Below are 16,744 nucleotides of genomic sequence, written 5' to 3'. Positions count from 1 at the left end.
CATTCTCATCAATAGAGAGTGAAAGGAGATCAGCAACTACCCAGGAATCCCTTGTCAAACTCACTCTTAAGGAAGATGAAGAACCGATAACTCTCCAGGTGCAGAATCAGAATCATGGTGACATCTACACAGGACCGGTCGTACCGTATCACTTGGAATTATATTGAAAGATTACTGTGAACGTAAAGGTTTGGTCTATGAAGAAATGCGTTTCATCTACGATGGAAAAAGGGTATGCTCAACTCACACCCCAGAACAACTGGAAATGGAGGATGATTTTGTTATTGATGCAATGTCCGAGCAGATTGGTGGTTAATTTCTGTTTGATAAGTCTATATATTGTGTGCAACCATCTTGTTAGTGGTTAATTTCGTATTAATTTAAGTACTTTTTATCTTGGTTGATGGATATCAGTAACTGAGTTCTTCTATGTCATTGCCATGTTTGGTCATTCTGTACGTTAGAAACTACGTAACTAGTTCAATTTAGCACCAAACTGCATTTAGCATTGAAATTCCAACAATATATCATGTAATGGGACAAAGCTTGCACATTTATGCGCTGCATTTTACACTTCAACAGGTCCTTCACCAAGTTATCGATCTGAGACTCTGAGTAGTTTGATTGTTGGACATAACCTTAGGTGACTACAATTTGACATCCAAATCAACGTAGAGATAGACAAATTGTACACACTGTGTAATCTAATCGACATGGTGAATATTGCTTCACCTTTATCTAGTTATATATGGGATCAGCATGTCGATCAGTGACTGATCCCATAGTTAGCAACACCACAATATGGAATAATTATTTTGTAATTTCCAACTACCACAATACCGCATGCATGTTTCGCCGCTGGTAGTTTGGTCCAATAGTTAGCAACACCTAATTAAATCGGTGATTATATGTAATAATCACGGACGACTTATTAGTCCAGGATTTGCACCTATCATAAAATTTGGCTATGCCTTCTGGTTCCTATCGGCTTATAACTTTTTGCTGAGAATAGAAGTTCTTATTCGCTCTAGTTGACATCCATGAATTTTACAGTATTTCTTAAAACCCTATTTAAGGTGATGGTTAGGTGACAGGTGAGGACTGTACGCATGCATATGCCTAAAGATTTATGTAGTGTTCACTGTTCATACATGTCAAAGCCTTAAACCCTAGTACTTATCAAAACCCTACCCCAATACATTTGGCAAAGAGTAAGTGAGTATTTAATTAGCCGCAAGTAAATTTTAGGCATCTCTAGTCATGTCACTAATGTTGGGTATGATGTTGGTAAGTAATAGAACAAGTACGTGCACTAGATATATGCTAAAACAGAAATAGTATGACATCTTACAACGCGACATCAAGTCATTTGCATGACTTTGTAATTTAAATGAATTTCATCTTCTTGTTTCTGTGGATTGACGTTCCTCCCAAATTCTCATTTTATTTTTCTGTTATTTGATAAAATTTTAGGAATTATAAAACTTCCATATTTTGTCGGCTAATTAACAAGATATCTGAGGAAACTATAACAAATCGGGGGGGGGGGGGAATTGTATTTTCATTCCACATGTTATTTTGAAATTTGTTTTCTTTACATATTACTAGTTAGCAAATTAACAAGATATTTGAGGAAACTATAACAAATAGGGGGCCAACTGTATTTTCATTCCACATGTTATTTTGAATTTTTTTTTACATTTTATTAGTTAAATACGTATATATGAGGTCCAAAAGGACAGGAATTATTACCTTATTATTCATAAAGCTGAGCTCTTCAAAGTCAGATCTAGACAATGATCAGTCCTATCAAATAATTCAAAAATTCCTAAAATGATACCATAACTCCTATATGACTTCGTTTTGTGAATGGAAGCCGTGTATTTATATACATTCCTCTCTAATGCAAAAAATCTTCAACGAAAGAAGCAATTACATATGAGCTCTTTACAATAAACTATTTATTTGTTCACATTCCTTTCTACTGCAAAAACTAATTATTTGTACATTCAAAAATCTTTCTGAGGCCTTTTGAATTAAAAATAAAGGCACACTATAGATTATAATTTCATTTGCGGTCTCCTCCAACTCAAATAATTTAATTTTGGTTGCGTGTTAACAAAAAGGCCTAAAGTGAATAGGCAAATGGATCAGGGCAACAATCAATGGCTTTGAGACATGACTCACAGGCGAGTTCAATTTATAGGAACAACTCCACCAACACAAAACCAATTCAACCACTGAAACGTTGAGAGTTATATTGCAAACAAAATTTAATATAACTTCATTGATAAGAAATCTAAGACTTGTTTTAAGTTATTGATTCGTCAATATCTTGGAACTAATCTACAATTCCTCATAGTCTCAAATTCCAATTCTTGGTCATTGAGATTTGTAGTGAATAAACCCCAAATGAGAGAGAACAATGCCACTGAGATTTATACTCAACTAAAGGGATAGCATACAACAAATGAAAAGGGAAAAAAAAAGGACAGAAACATGTTAATAACCCCCAAGTTCACTAGACACATGAGGATACAAAACACGGAAGACCTGCACAGAGGAGAGAACTGGATCAGAGACCGTGAGGAAAAGCAGGACATACAAACAGAATATTTGCTGCTTGGTATAAAGTTGATAACTAACCACTTTAGAGTGCAATTCAAATGGGCGTAATAGTATACTTTCAAGCTAACATATGTATATTGCTGGAAAAGTTATACTATGTTCTACTTCTCTCCATAGAACTTCTGTTTCAGAACTTCTTCTAACCTTTGAAATATCGGTGACAATGATCCTACAATTAACATAAACTACATCTTTATCAATTTGTCATAAATAAATCTTTTGGTGAGAGCTGCACCAACTTAGATATGAAAGATACGATGGACTCCTCCATCTTTCTTTCGGAAAGTAAGATGAAAGACAAAACATGATTAGCCGATGACATAGTAAAAGAAAACATGACCTTAAGCTGCCATATTGTGATCATCTTTTTGACACAAAATTATAGTGTTCACCATATTTTTCTAAGCTGTCTCAATATTGTAATGATAGTATTTCAAAAGAATGAATCTTTGCATTTACATTTTGCAACATTCAACATATAAAATCAATGGAAGCTAATTTGGTTGACAACAAGTATTATCAGGTTGACTTATAGATCATTTATACTTGAATGAAAAGTTAAAAACAAGTCAAAGTAAAGTCAAAATTGGCAGACTCTAGAAATATTGACTAGTCATGCTTCTTGGTGATTCGATTCATTACACTCATTGTGAAAACATACTGAACACAACTGTTTGGTTTTTAGAATTTGAAAAATAGGTGAGAGGAGACCTGAAACTTGACCATCTTTCTGCTGTAGTGAGCCTTTCACCAGAAGTGTGCCAGGGGTTTGCTGAAAGACCTATGAGAAAGAAAAAATTTATACACCGAGAACATATTTGAAGAGCTAGATCACCACATACAAGCAAAGAGTAGAAGACATCATACCGAAACACGGAAACTTAGATCATTTGACAGACAATTCAAACAGCTTGATCCAGATGCCTCTCGCACATCATTACAACTTGCAACTCCATCACAATTCTGTGACTCACCTTTCAAGTTTGCATCTGACTTATCATCTTTTGCAGTGATCTATTAAAATTACAGTGCTGCATGTGAGCCCACACGAATATCACTTTAATAAATGACATAATATCAAATTAACAGATAAGCATACATCAACTGTAAATGAGGATGTGTTCAATCTACACAATGCACCAGCATCGCGGAAATAGGCTTCAACTGACTGCAAGACATGTATGGCACCTAGTTTTCGTTCAAGGCCCTACAAAGTAGACAAAGTTTAACATCAGATGTCAGAGTGGCGGGAACAAAGCCGTAACAAAAGACATGAGAAAGTTAGTATTATAATATGAAGTTATGTAACTGGTAATTCAATCCTCATAGATGCATTTATGCCATTGAAAGACATGCTAATTTGTAAACAACATAAAAGACAGGCATCGAAACCTCAAGCATGAAGGAAAGGTTACTCTTTTCGGTCACATGAGATGATAATATCTTCTTAACAGGCGGTAAAAAGGACCAGGCCAACCCCCATCGACTTGTTTGGCCTTGGACAAATTCAGTTGTCTTTACTACGGTGGCTCCAACTTCCCAAAGCTTTGATGTTAGTAATTTGAGATTTGATTTCCTCCCTAGCATTGATGTGTACCACCTGCAAGTTAAGGATGAGATAAGAGCAGAGTTTCTGTAAAAAATTACCCTGAGACAGATAAGATTCGGAAAGAACGTAATCTGTAAGAAAGTATGTTACCGAAAAGTATGCCTCAACGTGACACTATCTTCTATAATGCGAGTGACAAATGCCTTTTCCCCGCCAGGACAAATCATCTCAGCTGCGGTACCACCACATGAAGTTTTTGGATTGAGTCCTGCTTCTTTCATTGTCTCAAAAAATGGAGGGTTACACATGCAGAAGTCGAACTCCTCACCATCCCTGACCACTCCAAGAAGGATAGGTGGCCCATAATACCCTGTATTCAGACAAGCATTCCCTTCCCTTGCCATATCCTCAGTCAGATCTATTTCGCTTTTGGTACTAACCAACGCCTCATTATTTGATCCTTTTGCTGGAAGGGTGTTTTCACCACCTTCTACCTTTCTAATTTCAATAAGTTCCGAGATATGTGGATTATCTCTAACATTCTTTTCTGCCCACTCTAGTGCTACATCTGTCATATCTGTAACCAAGCGCAGTGAAATGTAACTTTTGTTATTCTAAGCAAGACACAAACATATTCAAATACCCAAAACCTGAAAATAAAACTGACTAAAACAACTAACAAACAACCTGACCCAACAAAGCTCCAGCCCAGAAGAGATGCACCAAGAAGTGGATATATGCAGTTTGCTCCAGTTCCTATATCAAACCCCCTCACTTTATCACCATTTTTTGTAGTCTTGGCAATAATTTCAGACAACAGAAGATCTTCAATCCAATGAATGTAGTTCGATCTATTGGGTACCGTAGGACATAGCTGACCATCCGGAATCCACCTGGGAAATCCCATTCACATCAAACATACAACACACACCTCTATCACAATACAGCTTCATTAACTGAATAAAACTCCAAGCATTCAACTACTACTCTCCGCAAAAACAACAAATCATGCAACTTTATCAAACTAGTTGGCTTATGTACGTTGAGACCCAACACTCTAGTTTCTCCATTGAGGTAGTGTTCCTCAAGTTAGCATCTTAAAAAAACAACAACCTTGGCATCCTAAAGAAAACATCATGTAGGAACAAAAGATGTCAACTTTAAAATCGAAAACAGAGCAGTAACATTCTGAGAAATACCCAAGTAAAAAAGTAGGTAAATTGGAAGAGGAGAAGTACCAGTTGAGGCGGTGGTCGTGGAGGAGCAGGACCCGGGTGAGTTCCCGGGTGGCGTTGAAGTCGGTCCAGTCGATTCTGGGTCGGCCATCGCGGCCAAAGAAAACGAAGGGTTTGAAAGACGGGTAGAGAGAAGCTAGTTCGGCGAAGTCGGGCGGGTTATCAGAGTATTTGTTTCTTGGGTGGGTCGTGGGTCGCTCTGCCGTCCTCCTCCTCTTCTTATTCTTATTCGACCCCATTTCAAATTCTCTGGTTGTGGATGGCACTCGGCACTTCTGTCGTTTTTAGGTTGATGGTCTTAATTTCTTTCAACTTTGTATTTGGCACTTCTTTTGTTTCTAGCCACTTTGAGTGCCTTTAATCATGATGTTTTTAGAAGCGGGGTAAATACCTTTTATGGTATATGGTATCTGCAATATTAGTAATACAGATTATACAACAACATAGCTAGTTTTTCACGATCAATTCATCTTTCAAATTATACAGATTATACACATTTTTAAATTGCATTTATAACATAATCAAGGACGAAGTCTTATTATAATGTGCTTAGTACTTGGATGAACTTGTTTATTACAATCTGAATCAGCATTACAAACAGTCGTATTATTGTCATGCATTAAGTTAAAACAACATGTTTCACGCAATAAGTTAATACATCTTTCACGAATCACAACATTGAGCGATAGAAATCAAAATCCCTCATAATCAAGCATATGACTAGGTCAAAATGTTTATCCAGCAAACTACTCAAACCCATGCCTTCCTTTCATTATCATCAATTAAAATCATATATGCTAACACCAATATATACCAACCAAGTTCCTCACTTTTCAGTTTTCACAACTCAAACAATGAAAGAAAGCTAAGAAAATATAATAGTCAAACATAAAAACCTGCCAGTAACCTTACACAGAGAAACATAAATGAAAAAGAACAAGCAGGACTCACCCATGGAGCCACCCCAAAGGTGAAGATGAAGAAGTTGTAACAAGTCAAGCAACTGAGTCCATTTTCACCAGTCCTATCGATACCAAAAGTGACAAGAAACAATCAGATCACACAGTGACAGAAAATGTTGAGAAAGTGAAACAAAAATCACATAACAGCAACTTCAACAAGCATCCTACAACAAATTGAAACAAATCAAGCCCAGTTCATAGAGCTCGGAGCTCAATACAAACATAGAAAGTCAAATTGTTACTTGCAGAGTCTCTATCAGAATCAAGACAATAAAAATATAAGCCAAAATGCTTCTGCAATCCTTTTCATTTTTTTTTTTTTGGCAAAGAATCGTTTTCAGTCTTTTGGCTCCTAATTCAAAACTCTCAGCTCTAGCCACTATTCTTTCATCCAAAGCATATAATATGCTACCTTGCTTATATGAATTGAAATTTGATCAGCTTTATCATGGAACAATATATATACGGTATCAGCTCTAACCACTAGAACAATATATAGAGCATTCAGTATTTAAACACCAGTAGGAATCTACAAAGTAAGAATCCAATATAGAAAGTAACATTCCTAGTCTCCAGTAATGATCATATAAAAAACTATCAGAGGAAAGAGTAGTTGAATCACTTGTACTATTTAGGAGGACACTCACTCAATAGGACCAGACACACATTAAGCCTTCCTAAAGCTCTCACATATATAAAACTAAATAAATGGAGAAAAAGGAGAGGCAGCTATAGCTTTACATTTCATCTCCCCTTCACTAGGGAAATAATGAACTCTACCAACTTCTACCGAAAAAGATAGCATTCGGACTCTGCCAACAGACAAGGAGCATATATTCAGATTGGAGTAAATGCAGAGCTCAGCAAAATTCCTCACAATCTAAACCATTCCATATGGCCTAATAGTTCTAGAGTTTCTAACAGTCACCAGTCAAAATACCAGGAATTCATTACTAAAGTTATTCAGGCAAAGCAAAAACAAACCGATATTCAGATACTCAACAAACAAATAAGCTTGCAAGTCAACAAGTTCTCAGCCATTTTCGAATTGCTAAGCAACATATAACACAAAAGCTGAAATTTTTGCAGCAATAAAATGCAGAGGCAAACAGAACCCAATTCAGAAAACTCACCCAAAAATCTGAAAACAAAGAGAAACGACACCAAGGTAACATCGGGTTTGCCAGAAATATCACAACAAAAACCCAGAAATCTATCTAAACTCTGAACCAGCTAACATCAACTACTTGCTCAAAATTCCAATACAAAACCCACATCGATTCAGTGGCATTACAATACCAACTGAGCAGTACCTCAAGTGGTCGAGTTGAGGGTTTCAGCAATGGCGCCCGAGTATTGAAAGAGAAATCCTTCAGGAAGCGACGACGTTTCGATAGAGGAATCCGTTGGGCTTTTCTTCAACGATCAATTTGGTACCAAATTTATAAAAGTTGGCTACTTTTTGTATATGAAGAAATACTTAGTTGGATAACTTATCCGTAACTTTTTTTTAATAAATTCTCCACTTTTGTAGGGGTTATGCTTGTTAGTTTCTTAATGAGCTCTAATGAGTGTAGTTACTCGGCCTATTTGCAATGTTCCAAAATTTTCATAGCTTATAAGCTGGCTTTTGTAGGTAAGCATGACACATCTAATAAATGAATATATCTTATATTTTAAGGTGATATCACCACAACTGCTTGTTAGTTGGTAGTGGAATGATATGTAATGATCATTCTAGTCTTACCTTTTATCAATGAGAGTCTATGAGATGATTTATTCAAAAAGAAACAAATTGGTGTTTCACTTATTCTAAAGGGAGAATTCCACAAATAGTCGCTCAACTATGACTCATTCGACACTTATTTTTTATTTTTTGGAGAAACGGATAAATCCATTAAGGGACAAGCCCAAGGAGAGCCCAAAGGGGGCCTCAACCCAGAAACAAACGGAAAGACAGCAAGGTTTGATCAGCTCCACCTATCACAGACTAGACAGGGAATGGAGAGAAAAACCAATAAAACCCAGAAAGGGAGAATACAATTACAATTACGAGTTTGCATTCGGAGGACAAGGGAGCCTGTCCGTCTTCAGAACCTGAAGCAAGGATGGTGGTGGCAGAGCTGCCCATCTAAGAAGACCCACCGTCCTAATGGCAAGTGATGCCGCAGAATGCGCGACTAAATTCGCTTCACTGGGAATCCATTCCCATCTAATTTCAGAGAAGAAATAGCTCTTTCTCCTAATTTCATCAATCAGAAGGTGACATTTCCAATTCCCTCTTTTGTTTCTTGATTGGATTTCCTTGATTACCTCCAAAGCATCAGATTCTATAATCACATTTTTCAAATTTCGATAAATAGCGAGGTTTATCCCATCTAAAATTGCCTTTGCCTCTGCAGCTATAGTTGAAAAGCAAACCTCCGACCGGCAAGAACCTCTCCCACGACTGCTCCCACGGCAAGAACCTCCCGTGACTCATTCGACATTTTGGTCACTCAAGTTTCAAATATATCACTTTGGTCACTTAACTATTATACTGTCAATCACTTTAGTCACCCAAGAGGCATTTTATCTTACTTTGATCACTTCTCCCAATCATTCTAATACATATTTCTCAATTTTTCACAATTGGTTGGACGAAAATATCATTAATATTGTGGCAAATAATTTTTTTTAATGAAAAAAATTAAAGAAGTGACTAAAGTGAATTACAGCGTTAAAGTTGAGTGACCAAAGTGATATATTTAAAATGTGAGTGACCAAAGTGTCGAATAGGTAAAAGTTAAGTGACCATTTGTGATATTCTCCCTATTCTAAAACAGATGTAAAAGAAATTCAATACATCTATCCTAGTTAGTAAAAAACGGGACGTGTATGATTCGGCAAAGAAACGTACGTGTATTATTCGGTTAACCTAATCTAACGATACGGTCAAATATTAGGTCAAAAAAAGGCAATACGGCAAATTTATAATTTTGAAATATACGTGTATAATTCGGGATAGTAATTAAAAAACGGAGTCAAAAATATGGATATATAAAACTCTGTTTTTATAAGAAAATAACTAATAAACACCAACAAACTAATACGTAGATAGCAAGGGCAAGTTAAACTGATATTCAACAACACATAAGAATGAAAATAAGTCTTTATCATATCCAAGACAATGACAATTCCGGTCTTTGTAAGAAATCCAAGTCTAGTTTTAGAACAAAATAAAGAGTCCCCTGAATATCCAAGGAATTGAGAAGAAATGGGCTAAGGATTATAAGAATCTGATAAAGGTTTAGTGCTTTATCTCTTTATATCGTTGTACTTTGTAGTGCAGTAGAACTCTAATAGTTCATGAGTCTATGAGCAATTAAAAGAGTTTTATGCTTCCAAGATTCAACTTTCCAAGTTCCAAATAATCTTGGGGAACTTCAAAAGTTCATTGCTTTAAAAATTTAAATCTTTAACCAACACTAAAACTTTAACGTTTAAATTCTCATATTTTTTATCCGTATAAAACGTATACATGTATAAAAAAGTCAGAGTCAATTATACGTGAAAAAAACTGAGTCTACACTTTCAATACGCCGTACTGAAATTTTTATTTATTTATACGGGTATTGAAGTTTTATTCGCGTATAATACGCGTATTAACTAACTAGGCATCTATATATGCTATAGGTAAATAAAGAACAAAACAAATATTAATAGTAGCCATATAACAATCGATCAGCTTCACTCAAATGCCCATTGGTATTCCTTTCGAATAACCTCTTCTTCTTCTTCTTCAGGAGTTAAGTCATTCTTGAGTTTGAAAATCTCACCTCAGGATCTTTGATCATGTCCGCCACAGTCTGGCATGTCAAGTCCCACAGCTTCTTGATTTTCAGACGATCTGCTGCCAATATCAGATCAATCAGGACGGACAGCTCGACGTCGACGAAATCGGCGTCGAATCTCTTGAGAGACTTCTTCTGATCCTTGCCTTCCTTGTCCTCAGCGTGCTTCTTTAAGTACTCGATGACTTTGGCAAGGATGACGCCGGTCAATGGAATGGCATTATCGGCGCAGCCGTCCTCCATCATGTGCTTGATGGTCTCAGAGTGAAGAGCAACAGCCTCATCAACCTCGAATTCCTCTCCGTCGGAGCTCGTCAGATTTAGCTTCTTGTTCTCAATTTCAGTCGACATGGTTATTGGTTTCCAAGGTTCGAGGGTTTGGGAGATTTGAGTGCTTTTAAAAGTCTTTAGAAGATTTGAGATGTGAATAAGCCTTGCCCCCTGCCCCCTGCCCCCTATTTATATTATGTGTCTGTGGCTATTCCTTTTCCGGTTTAGAATTGGAAAACTAATGCAATAGGGATTCACAATACGCTTGGAAAAGTTTCTCCTAAATGTAAGTGGAAAATTGTGAGGGCACCCTTCGGCCCTTCCATGTTTCAATAGGAGAAACATTGTTGACTATCTGTGCTTAATGTGAGTGCGGCTTTCAGTAGAGGTAATTGACCCCCCAAAGTTGTCATTACTTAGGAACCCTCAATTTGGTCTTTTGAGATGATTGTACAAGCGATGAAGTAATCAACGATGGATAATACCTCAAGATGAGTTTTGAGCTCCGGATTTGAAATTTAAGTTTGGATTGGAATTGCTTGATTAGGTGAAGCATTTGCAATTTGAATTCATGGTAGTTCGATTTAGGCCATTTGATTATGGACCATGGTAGCTTAGGAATGGAATGGAATTACTTGATGATGAATCGGGCTAGGTTGTGTGCAATTTTATGTGTTTGAACTTGTGTAAATTCTATTGAGTTGTGTTAGATTGCTGTTGATTTTGTCATATTGATATGTTGTTAAAAAACTGTAGTGTTTTGACATCCAAGTATCCGAGTATACTAAAAATTGTTTGAGTTGAAAGACTTCAGCTTAGTGATGCAAGTAATATTTTCGGCCAGTAAGAGGTTTGTTTGGTGTTTTAACTAGTAAGTGAAAGGATTTTCACACGACGAAATCGGTAATGAAGGGGGGAAGTAGACAAATTCATTTGAGTCCTAGCTATATTCAATCATGATAAGCTTATATCCTGTCATTATTATGTCTCCAATTTAAAGTTCCTTTTTGTAATTCTTGATGCAGAATGGACTCTATATGAGCAGGTTGCACTTGCAGCCATGGACTGCCAGTGTCTTGATGTTACAAAGGTATAATACTTATTTTCTTTAGCTTATACTTCTAAAGTACTTTGAACTAGCAACTTTAGGCTTTGATGATGATGTAATGTTCTCTTTCTTACGGCCAAATCAATCATATTGTATCTGATGGTAACTTTAGGCTTCATATACTCTGGATTGAGATTGGCATATTTGTATAAGGCATATATGATTTGTTTTACTGTTGTGCAAGTGTTTGTACTCACAAAAGTAAAAGGGTTATCTTATGCGCCTTTACTTGATTTTTGCAGGACCTCATCAAGCTTGTATGAAAGGCATTTCCAGAGAGTAAAAGAGTTGGTTAGTCGAAATAATTCATTGACACCATGTGTAGAGAGAGGCTAGTATTACATTCTTTGGTAATGTCAAAATAACTGGCCAACCTTAATGTTGTTGTTAGCTGTTGCTATGTGGTGAATAAGTTATTTGTTTTTCCATATACAACAGGCAAGCTAGAGGCTATGTTGTTTGAGGCAAAGGGATCCTGGGCAGAGGCAGAGAAGGCTGATCTAATATGTGAATTTCAATCCATCCTTCTTTTGCGGGTAATACATAACAGAAGGGTAGATATGGCAAAGGCTCAAGGCGATACTTCAGGGGCCATTGAATGGTTGAATAAATATCTTGAAATGTAAGGCATATATTAAATGCCTTGACAAAAGTATGTTTTATGTCTAAAAAAGAAAAAAGTTGTTGACTTGTCATTTCCCTCTGTTTACAGATTTATGGCCGATAATGATGCTTGGAGAGAGCTGGCAGAAATCTATGTCTCATTGCAAATGTATGTTTCTACAGACTCAAGGAAGTTTAGTGGCTTCAATTGTCTACGCTTTGTTCTGAATTGAATTTAGCTGAAATTGGTCCCAAATTTGAGCACCATGAGGTGTTTCCAGCAAGAACCAACACAGATCAGAGTTTATTTACTCTGTTGAGAAATTTGGAATCAGTTGGTGTTTACTTTATTATTATATAAACTCCTGGTCTCATTAGGACTTGTTGGATTGTGCTTTGAGATTATGAGAAATATGTCGGGAATGTAGAATTGTTCCAATTGTGTGAAACCTTTCTTTCACTTTACAAGGTTGCCGTTTTGGTAAACAGGTAAAAAAAGATACTGAGCACTTGCATGTTTTGATCTAAAATGTCTCAAGTAGTAAAACAAACGTATGCCATGTTGCTATTCACATATGTTACATATCTCCAGATTCTCCACTCTTTCTTTAGTAGGGTCGGAAACTCAGTTACCTACTTACCTGATCATATATATGTCATTATATATTCTATGCAATCTAAATGTTTGTTTCTAATAGGTTTTCATAGATTCTTTGTTCCTGTCTTCTGAATCTTAATATGTTTGCCATTGTTCATTATAATGGTTTTGTATTCATAAGTTTAATTTGATTGTGATTGGCAGAATTTGTGCAAGTTTTCACTCTTCACACCTCAAAATGCAAGGTTGGGAGCGTGGTGCAGGTTAGTTCTTTTGCAAGCAAAAGAAAATCTAAGTAGAGTGATCTGATACAAAGTCCCTTTTTTATTTTTTTATTTTTTTATTTTTTATGAAAGGCTTAATCACTTTTGATTGTAGGAGCAACACTGGCTTGTGGAACTGGTGCTTGTGTTGTAGTTGTAGCAGCAGTTCTTGAGGGTCGTGCTGGGCGGATAAGTTTTGGACTTTTGGGCTATGTGTTAGAAGAATAATATTATAATACTGAAATATTTCACATGGAAATGAATTTTTTCCATATGCTTTAACATCATTTGTACTAGAGTAATGTGACAAGCAAGCTGCGTTCTGCTATGAGGAGCTGATATTGGCACAACCTACTGTTCCCCACTACCACTTAGCTTATGTTGATGTATGTTGCCCCTTTCTGGTCAAGAATTATAGTTGCTCTGTGACACTTTGTATATGAACACCCAGTAACCGAATTGCAATCAATGTCCTTGATTTTTGTTGCCCTACTATTATCTGTTTGAAATGGCATGATGTGAAATATTCCTGGGTTGAAGACTTGAAGTGGTGTAGTGCATATCCAAAATGACCATGATTGCATTGCCTAACGTACTAAATACCTTTTGTAAATAAGATGAATCAAATCTCTGATGTTTTGCTTTCTGTGTTTAACAGATTCTTTACACTCTTAGTGGATTAGAAAACGTACAGATCGACAGCAAAGAAATACTACGCATCTGTTATAGACTTGACTGGGGGCAAGAATATCAGAGCACTATTTGGTATTAACTTGGTGAGTTCTTTCTCTCCCTTCTTGAGGTTGTATTAATTCAGAAATGCTCATCTATATTGGATTGCTTCATGGTGTAGATCATTGCTGATCCGGCTGGTACTGAAACTCATCTCTAGTTACATTTCTCCTTTTTTTCTTGAAAATTTTTATTCTTCCGATTCTAGATTATCAGACATGTGCTACTGAATTGTTTTGATCCCTCATTTCTTTGTCTTGTGACAAACTGGAATGGCTGAAAGAAAGTTTTAACTCCTGCTTGCAATGTACTTCTGTCATTAGACAGCTTGCGAAAGGAAGGAACAAGGAGACCCCGGAGCAATGTTGTAGTTAGGTAACTTCAAATATGTTTAGGGTTTAGGGGAGTTTAATTGATTGATGTAATGAGTTCTACTAATACATTTCTAAGTTACTTTGTACATGAGATTAATTATAATGAGGGTAATATGAGTGTGACATTTGAGTAAAAAGATTTTTTTTTTTTTTTAACAAATCTCATTTACGGCACTCAGTGTGCTCCTTAATTAGGAGTTTATCCACTAGTTGTGTACGCCTTTAATAGGAGGTCTTTTACTGCATGCAATGTGGATAGTAACTGACCTAAATGACATTTGTGAAACCACTTATGACGTGTTAAGTGTTAATTGTTATTTTATGACGTATTTATGCACGCCGTAAAAGACAAAAGACATGAGTCTTTGTCTTTTACTCCGCGAGCTTCTACAACATGTTTTTGTGCGCCGTAAATATGCTTTTGATGTAGTGTTATTGGTTTGAAGCAGCCACACCATCCTTTCCAAAAAAAAAAAAAAAAAATCACACGCAAAGTATTAGCATAAATTTTTCACTATGAGGATGGTTATGAAATTGAGCATCATGCACGTCATCGTTCAATTGTGAATTCGCATAACAATTAGTTGTAGATTGAGGCACGAATTTATCACCATGGCGATAAGAGTTGCCTTGACGCGGTTTTCCTTTCACTCAAAGTCTCAAAGCAAGCGCACGTGCCGAAGCCCCAAAAATAAAAAAATAAAAAGAAGCTTTTTTGTGCTTCACTTTCTAAAACAAACTAGCATTCTTCATGCATTTATAATACTTTCTTCTTCTGTTTTTAAGAAAATAAAAAAAAATAAGTAAAATAAAACAGTTATTACAGAGAGAAAATAATGAGATAGAAAAGTTGGGGATGTGGGATATCCCACTTTTACTTTTTGTAATGAAAATTCATTTTGTAATTGTCATATTTACCCTTGTGATGTAATTTATTCACAAAGTTTTTTAATTTTTCAGGGTAAAATCTGTCAAAATTTTTTATTTTAGCTAACAAAACCTCTTGTCTTAGTAATTACTAGACTCCAAACACACTCTATGGGTGTGGATAATTACATGGGAAATTATTCCACAGAATGTGGAGAAAATTGCTGCAAATATTTTGTTTTTTATTTTTAATTTTCTTTTGTTTTTCTTTTATTTGTGAATTGACTATTTTGTCTTTCTCAAATATTTGAGTTTAAATGTTTTTTAATATTTGAGGGATATTTTGGTAAAAAATTTCAGTTTTGGAGAGCAAGCTCTCTTCTCTTAATATTTCACTAGTTTGCAATCACATGCTCTACATGTGTAAGAAAAAAAAAAAGTTATCTGCAAAAGAAAATAGATTTAATGGGTAGTTATTGCAGAGAGAAAAGTGGAGGTTGTGAGATAATTTCTTTTCAATTTTCTTAATAAAATCTATTTTATAATTGTCCTATTTAGCCTTGTGATTTAATTTATTGTCAAAGTTTTTTAATCTTTCAGGGTTAAATTTGTCAAAATTTTCAATTTTGGCTAACCAAGTCTATTCTCTTAATAATAGTATAGATATAGATAAAGAGGAAATTTAATACATCATATTTGCTACAGCCTACAGGTAAATAAAGAACAAAACAAATATTAATTGTAGTGAATCGATTGATATTCCTTTCGGATAATCTCTTTTTCTTGAGGAGTGAAGCCCTTCTTTATGTTGAAAACGCGACGAATCGTCTCGGGAGACTGTACTTTGATCATGTCCGCCACAGTCTGGCATGTCAAGTCCAGCAGCTTGTTGATGTTCAGATACTTTGCTGCCAATATAAGATCAAACAGGACGGACTGCTCGACTTTGACGAAATCGGCGTCGAACTTCTTGAGAGACTTCTCCTGGTCCGTCTGATTGTCATCATCATTCTTGCCTTCCTTGTCCTCAGCATGCTTCTTCAAGTACTCGATGATTTTGGCAAGGATGACGCCGGTGACTTGGGGCAATGGGATTGCATTGTCAGCGGAGCCATCCTCCACCATGTGCTTGATGGTCTGAGATTGAAGAGCAACAGCCTCATCAATCTCGAATTCCTTTCCGTCGGAGCTTTTTAGGGTTACCTTCTTGTTCTCAATTTCAGTCGACATGGTTATTGGGAAACCAATATTCGACAGTTTGGGAGATTTGAGTGCTTTGGAAGAGCCTTACCCCTGCCCCCGTTTTTATATAGAGTGAGGAGTACGTGGAGCGAAAGGAAAATTATCTTTTTCTGGTTTAGAAGCGGAAAAACTAATGCAATAGGGAATCGGAATATGATTGGGATTGTGTCTCCTAATGCTAAGTGACCTAATACTTGAGAATAAGAATGTATTTGAGAGAATGATGAGATAATTTTATTCTTCTCACAAGGAGGTATTTATATACTAGGGTTACACATACTAACTAGGTAAGTGCTAATTACAATTAAAGGGATAATTACATTCCTAATTGCATACAATAAGTACATTCCTAATAGAATAAGAATATTCTAAATAGGATACATTGACTCACGCTAACACTAATAATACCCATCCATGTTTTATTAGGATAAACAATGCTTATTGTGAGTCGGCTTCCAGAAGTTTCAAATCATGGATTTG

The 16,744-nt window shown here is 36.0% G+C and overlaps 4 protein-coding genes across 9 annotated transcripts in view; 1 reads left to right on the top strand and 3 right to left on the bottom strand.

Moving 5' to 3' along the window:
* The window catches only part of LOC112172166 (RNA N6-adenosine-methyltransferase mettl16), a 30,768-nt gene extending 22,913 nt beyond the window's left edge, over positions 1 to 7,855 (bottom strand). Inside the window, exons 1-11 of one of the 6 annotated variants that reach the window (XM_024309396.2) lie at positions 7,688 to 7,854; positions 6,364 to 6,436; positions 5,416 to 5,822; positions 4,865 to 5,070; positions 4,328 to 4,754; positions 4,021 to 4,228; positions 3,728 to 3,835; positions 3,496 to 3,642; positions 3,340 to 3,409; positions 2,647 to 2,797; positions 2,261 to 2,553 (exon numbers count right to left, since the gene is read on the bottom strand). In XM_024309396.2, the coding sequence (XP_024165164.1) occupies positions 2,730 to 2,797; positions 3,340 to 3,409; positions 3,496 to 3,642; positions 3,728 to 3,835; positions 4,021 to 4,228; positions 4,328 to 4,754; positions 4,865 to 5,070; positions 5,416 to 5,651 (1,470 nt within the window). In that variant the 5' untranslated portion in view covers positions 5,652 to 5,822; positions 6,364 to 6,436; positions 7,688 to 7,854 and the 3' untranslated portion in view covers positions 2,261 to 2,553; positions 2,647 to 2,729. Of the gene's footprint in view, positions 1 to 2,260; positions 2,798 to 2,829; positions 3,410 to 3,495; positions 3,643 to 3,727; positions 3,836 to 4,020; positions 4,229 to 4,327; positions 4,755 to 4,864; positions 5,071 to 5,415; positions 5,823 to 6,363; positions 6,437 to 7,507; positions 7,653 to 7,687 lie in introns of those variants that run through there. The other 5 variants (XM_024309395.2, XM_040508128.1, XM_040508126.1 and 2 more) reach the window with 5 other exon arrangements.
* A 2,248-nt stretch (positions 7,856 to 10,103) lies between these two features.
* LOC112173504 (SKP1-like protein 1) lies at positions 10,104 to 10,584 on the bottom strand. The gene is given in 2 exon segments (XM_024311138.2): positions 10,104 to 10,192; positions 10,195 to 10,584. Coding segments are annotated over 2 exon segments (453 nt in total). The 5' UTR covers positions 10,559 to 10,584.
* LOC112169380 (diaminopimelate epimerase-like) lies at positions 10,367 to 13,331 on the top strand. The gene is made up of 7 exons (XM_040509308.1): positions 10,367 to 10,575; positions 11,503 to 11,567; positions 11,828 to 11,876; positions 12,024 to 12,207; positions 12,298 to 12,357; positions 12,991 to 13,049; positions 13,165 to 13,331. The coding sequence occupies exons 4-7, from the start codon at positions 12,038 to 12,040 to the stop codon at positions 13,275 to 13,277; spliced, it is 402 nt and encodes a 133-aa protein (XP_040365242.1). The 5' UTR covers positions 10,367 to 10,575; positions 11,503 to 11,567; positions 11,828 to 11,876; positions 12,024 to 12,037; the 3' UTR covers positions 13,278 to 13,331.
* Positions 13,332 to 15,757: 2,426 nt separating this feature from the next.
* Positions 15,758 to 16,346, bottom strand: LOC112169371 (SKP1-like protein 1A). Its single transcript, XM_024306399.2, has one exon. It carries the CDS (start codon positions 16,250 to 16,252, stop codon positions 15,758 to 15,760), a length of 495 nt encoding a protein of 164 aa, XP_024162167.1. The 5' UTR covers positions 16,253 to 16,346.
* Between the last annotated feature and the right edge of the window lie 398 nt (positions 16,347 to 16,744).

Source organism: Rosa chinensis, chromosome 6, assembly GCF_002994745.2.
Source record: "Rosa chinensis cultivar Old Blush chromosome 6, RchiOBHm-V2, whole genome shotgun sequence".
NCBI classification, from domain to species: domain Eukaryota; kingdom Viridiplantae; phylum Streptophyta; class Magnoliopsida; order Rosales; family Rosaceae; genus Rosa; species Rosa chinensis.
This window is presented reverse-complemented; position numbering and strand designations above follow the sequence as displayed.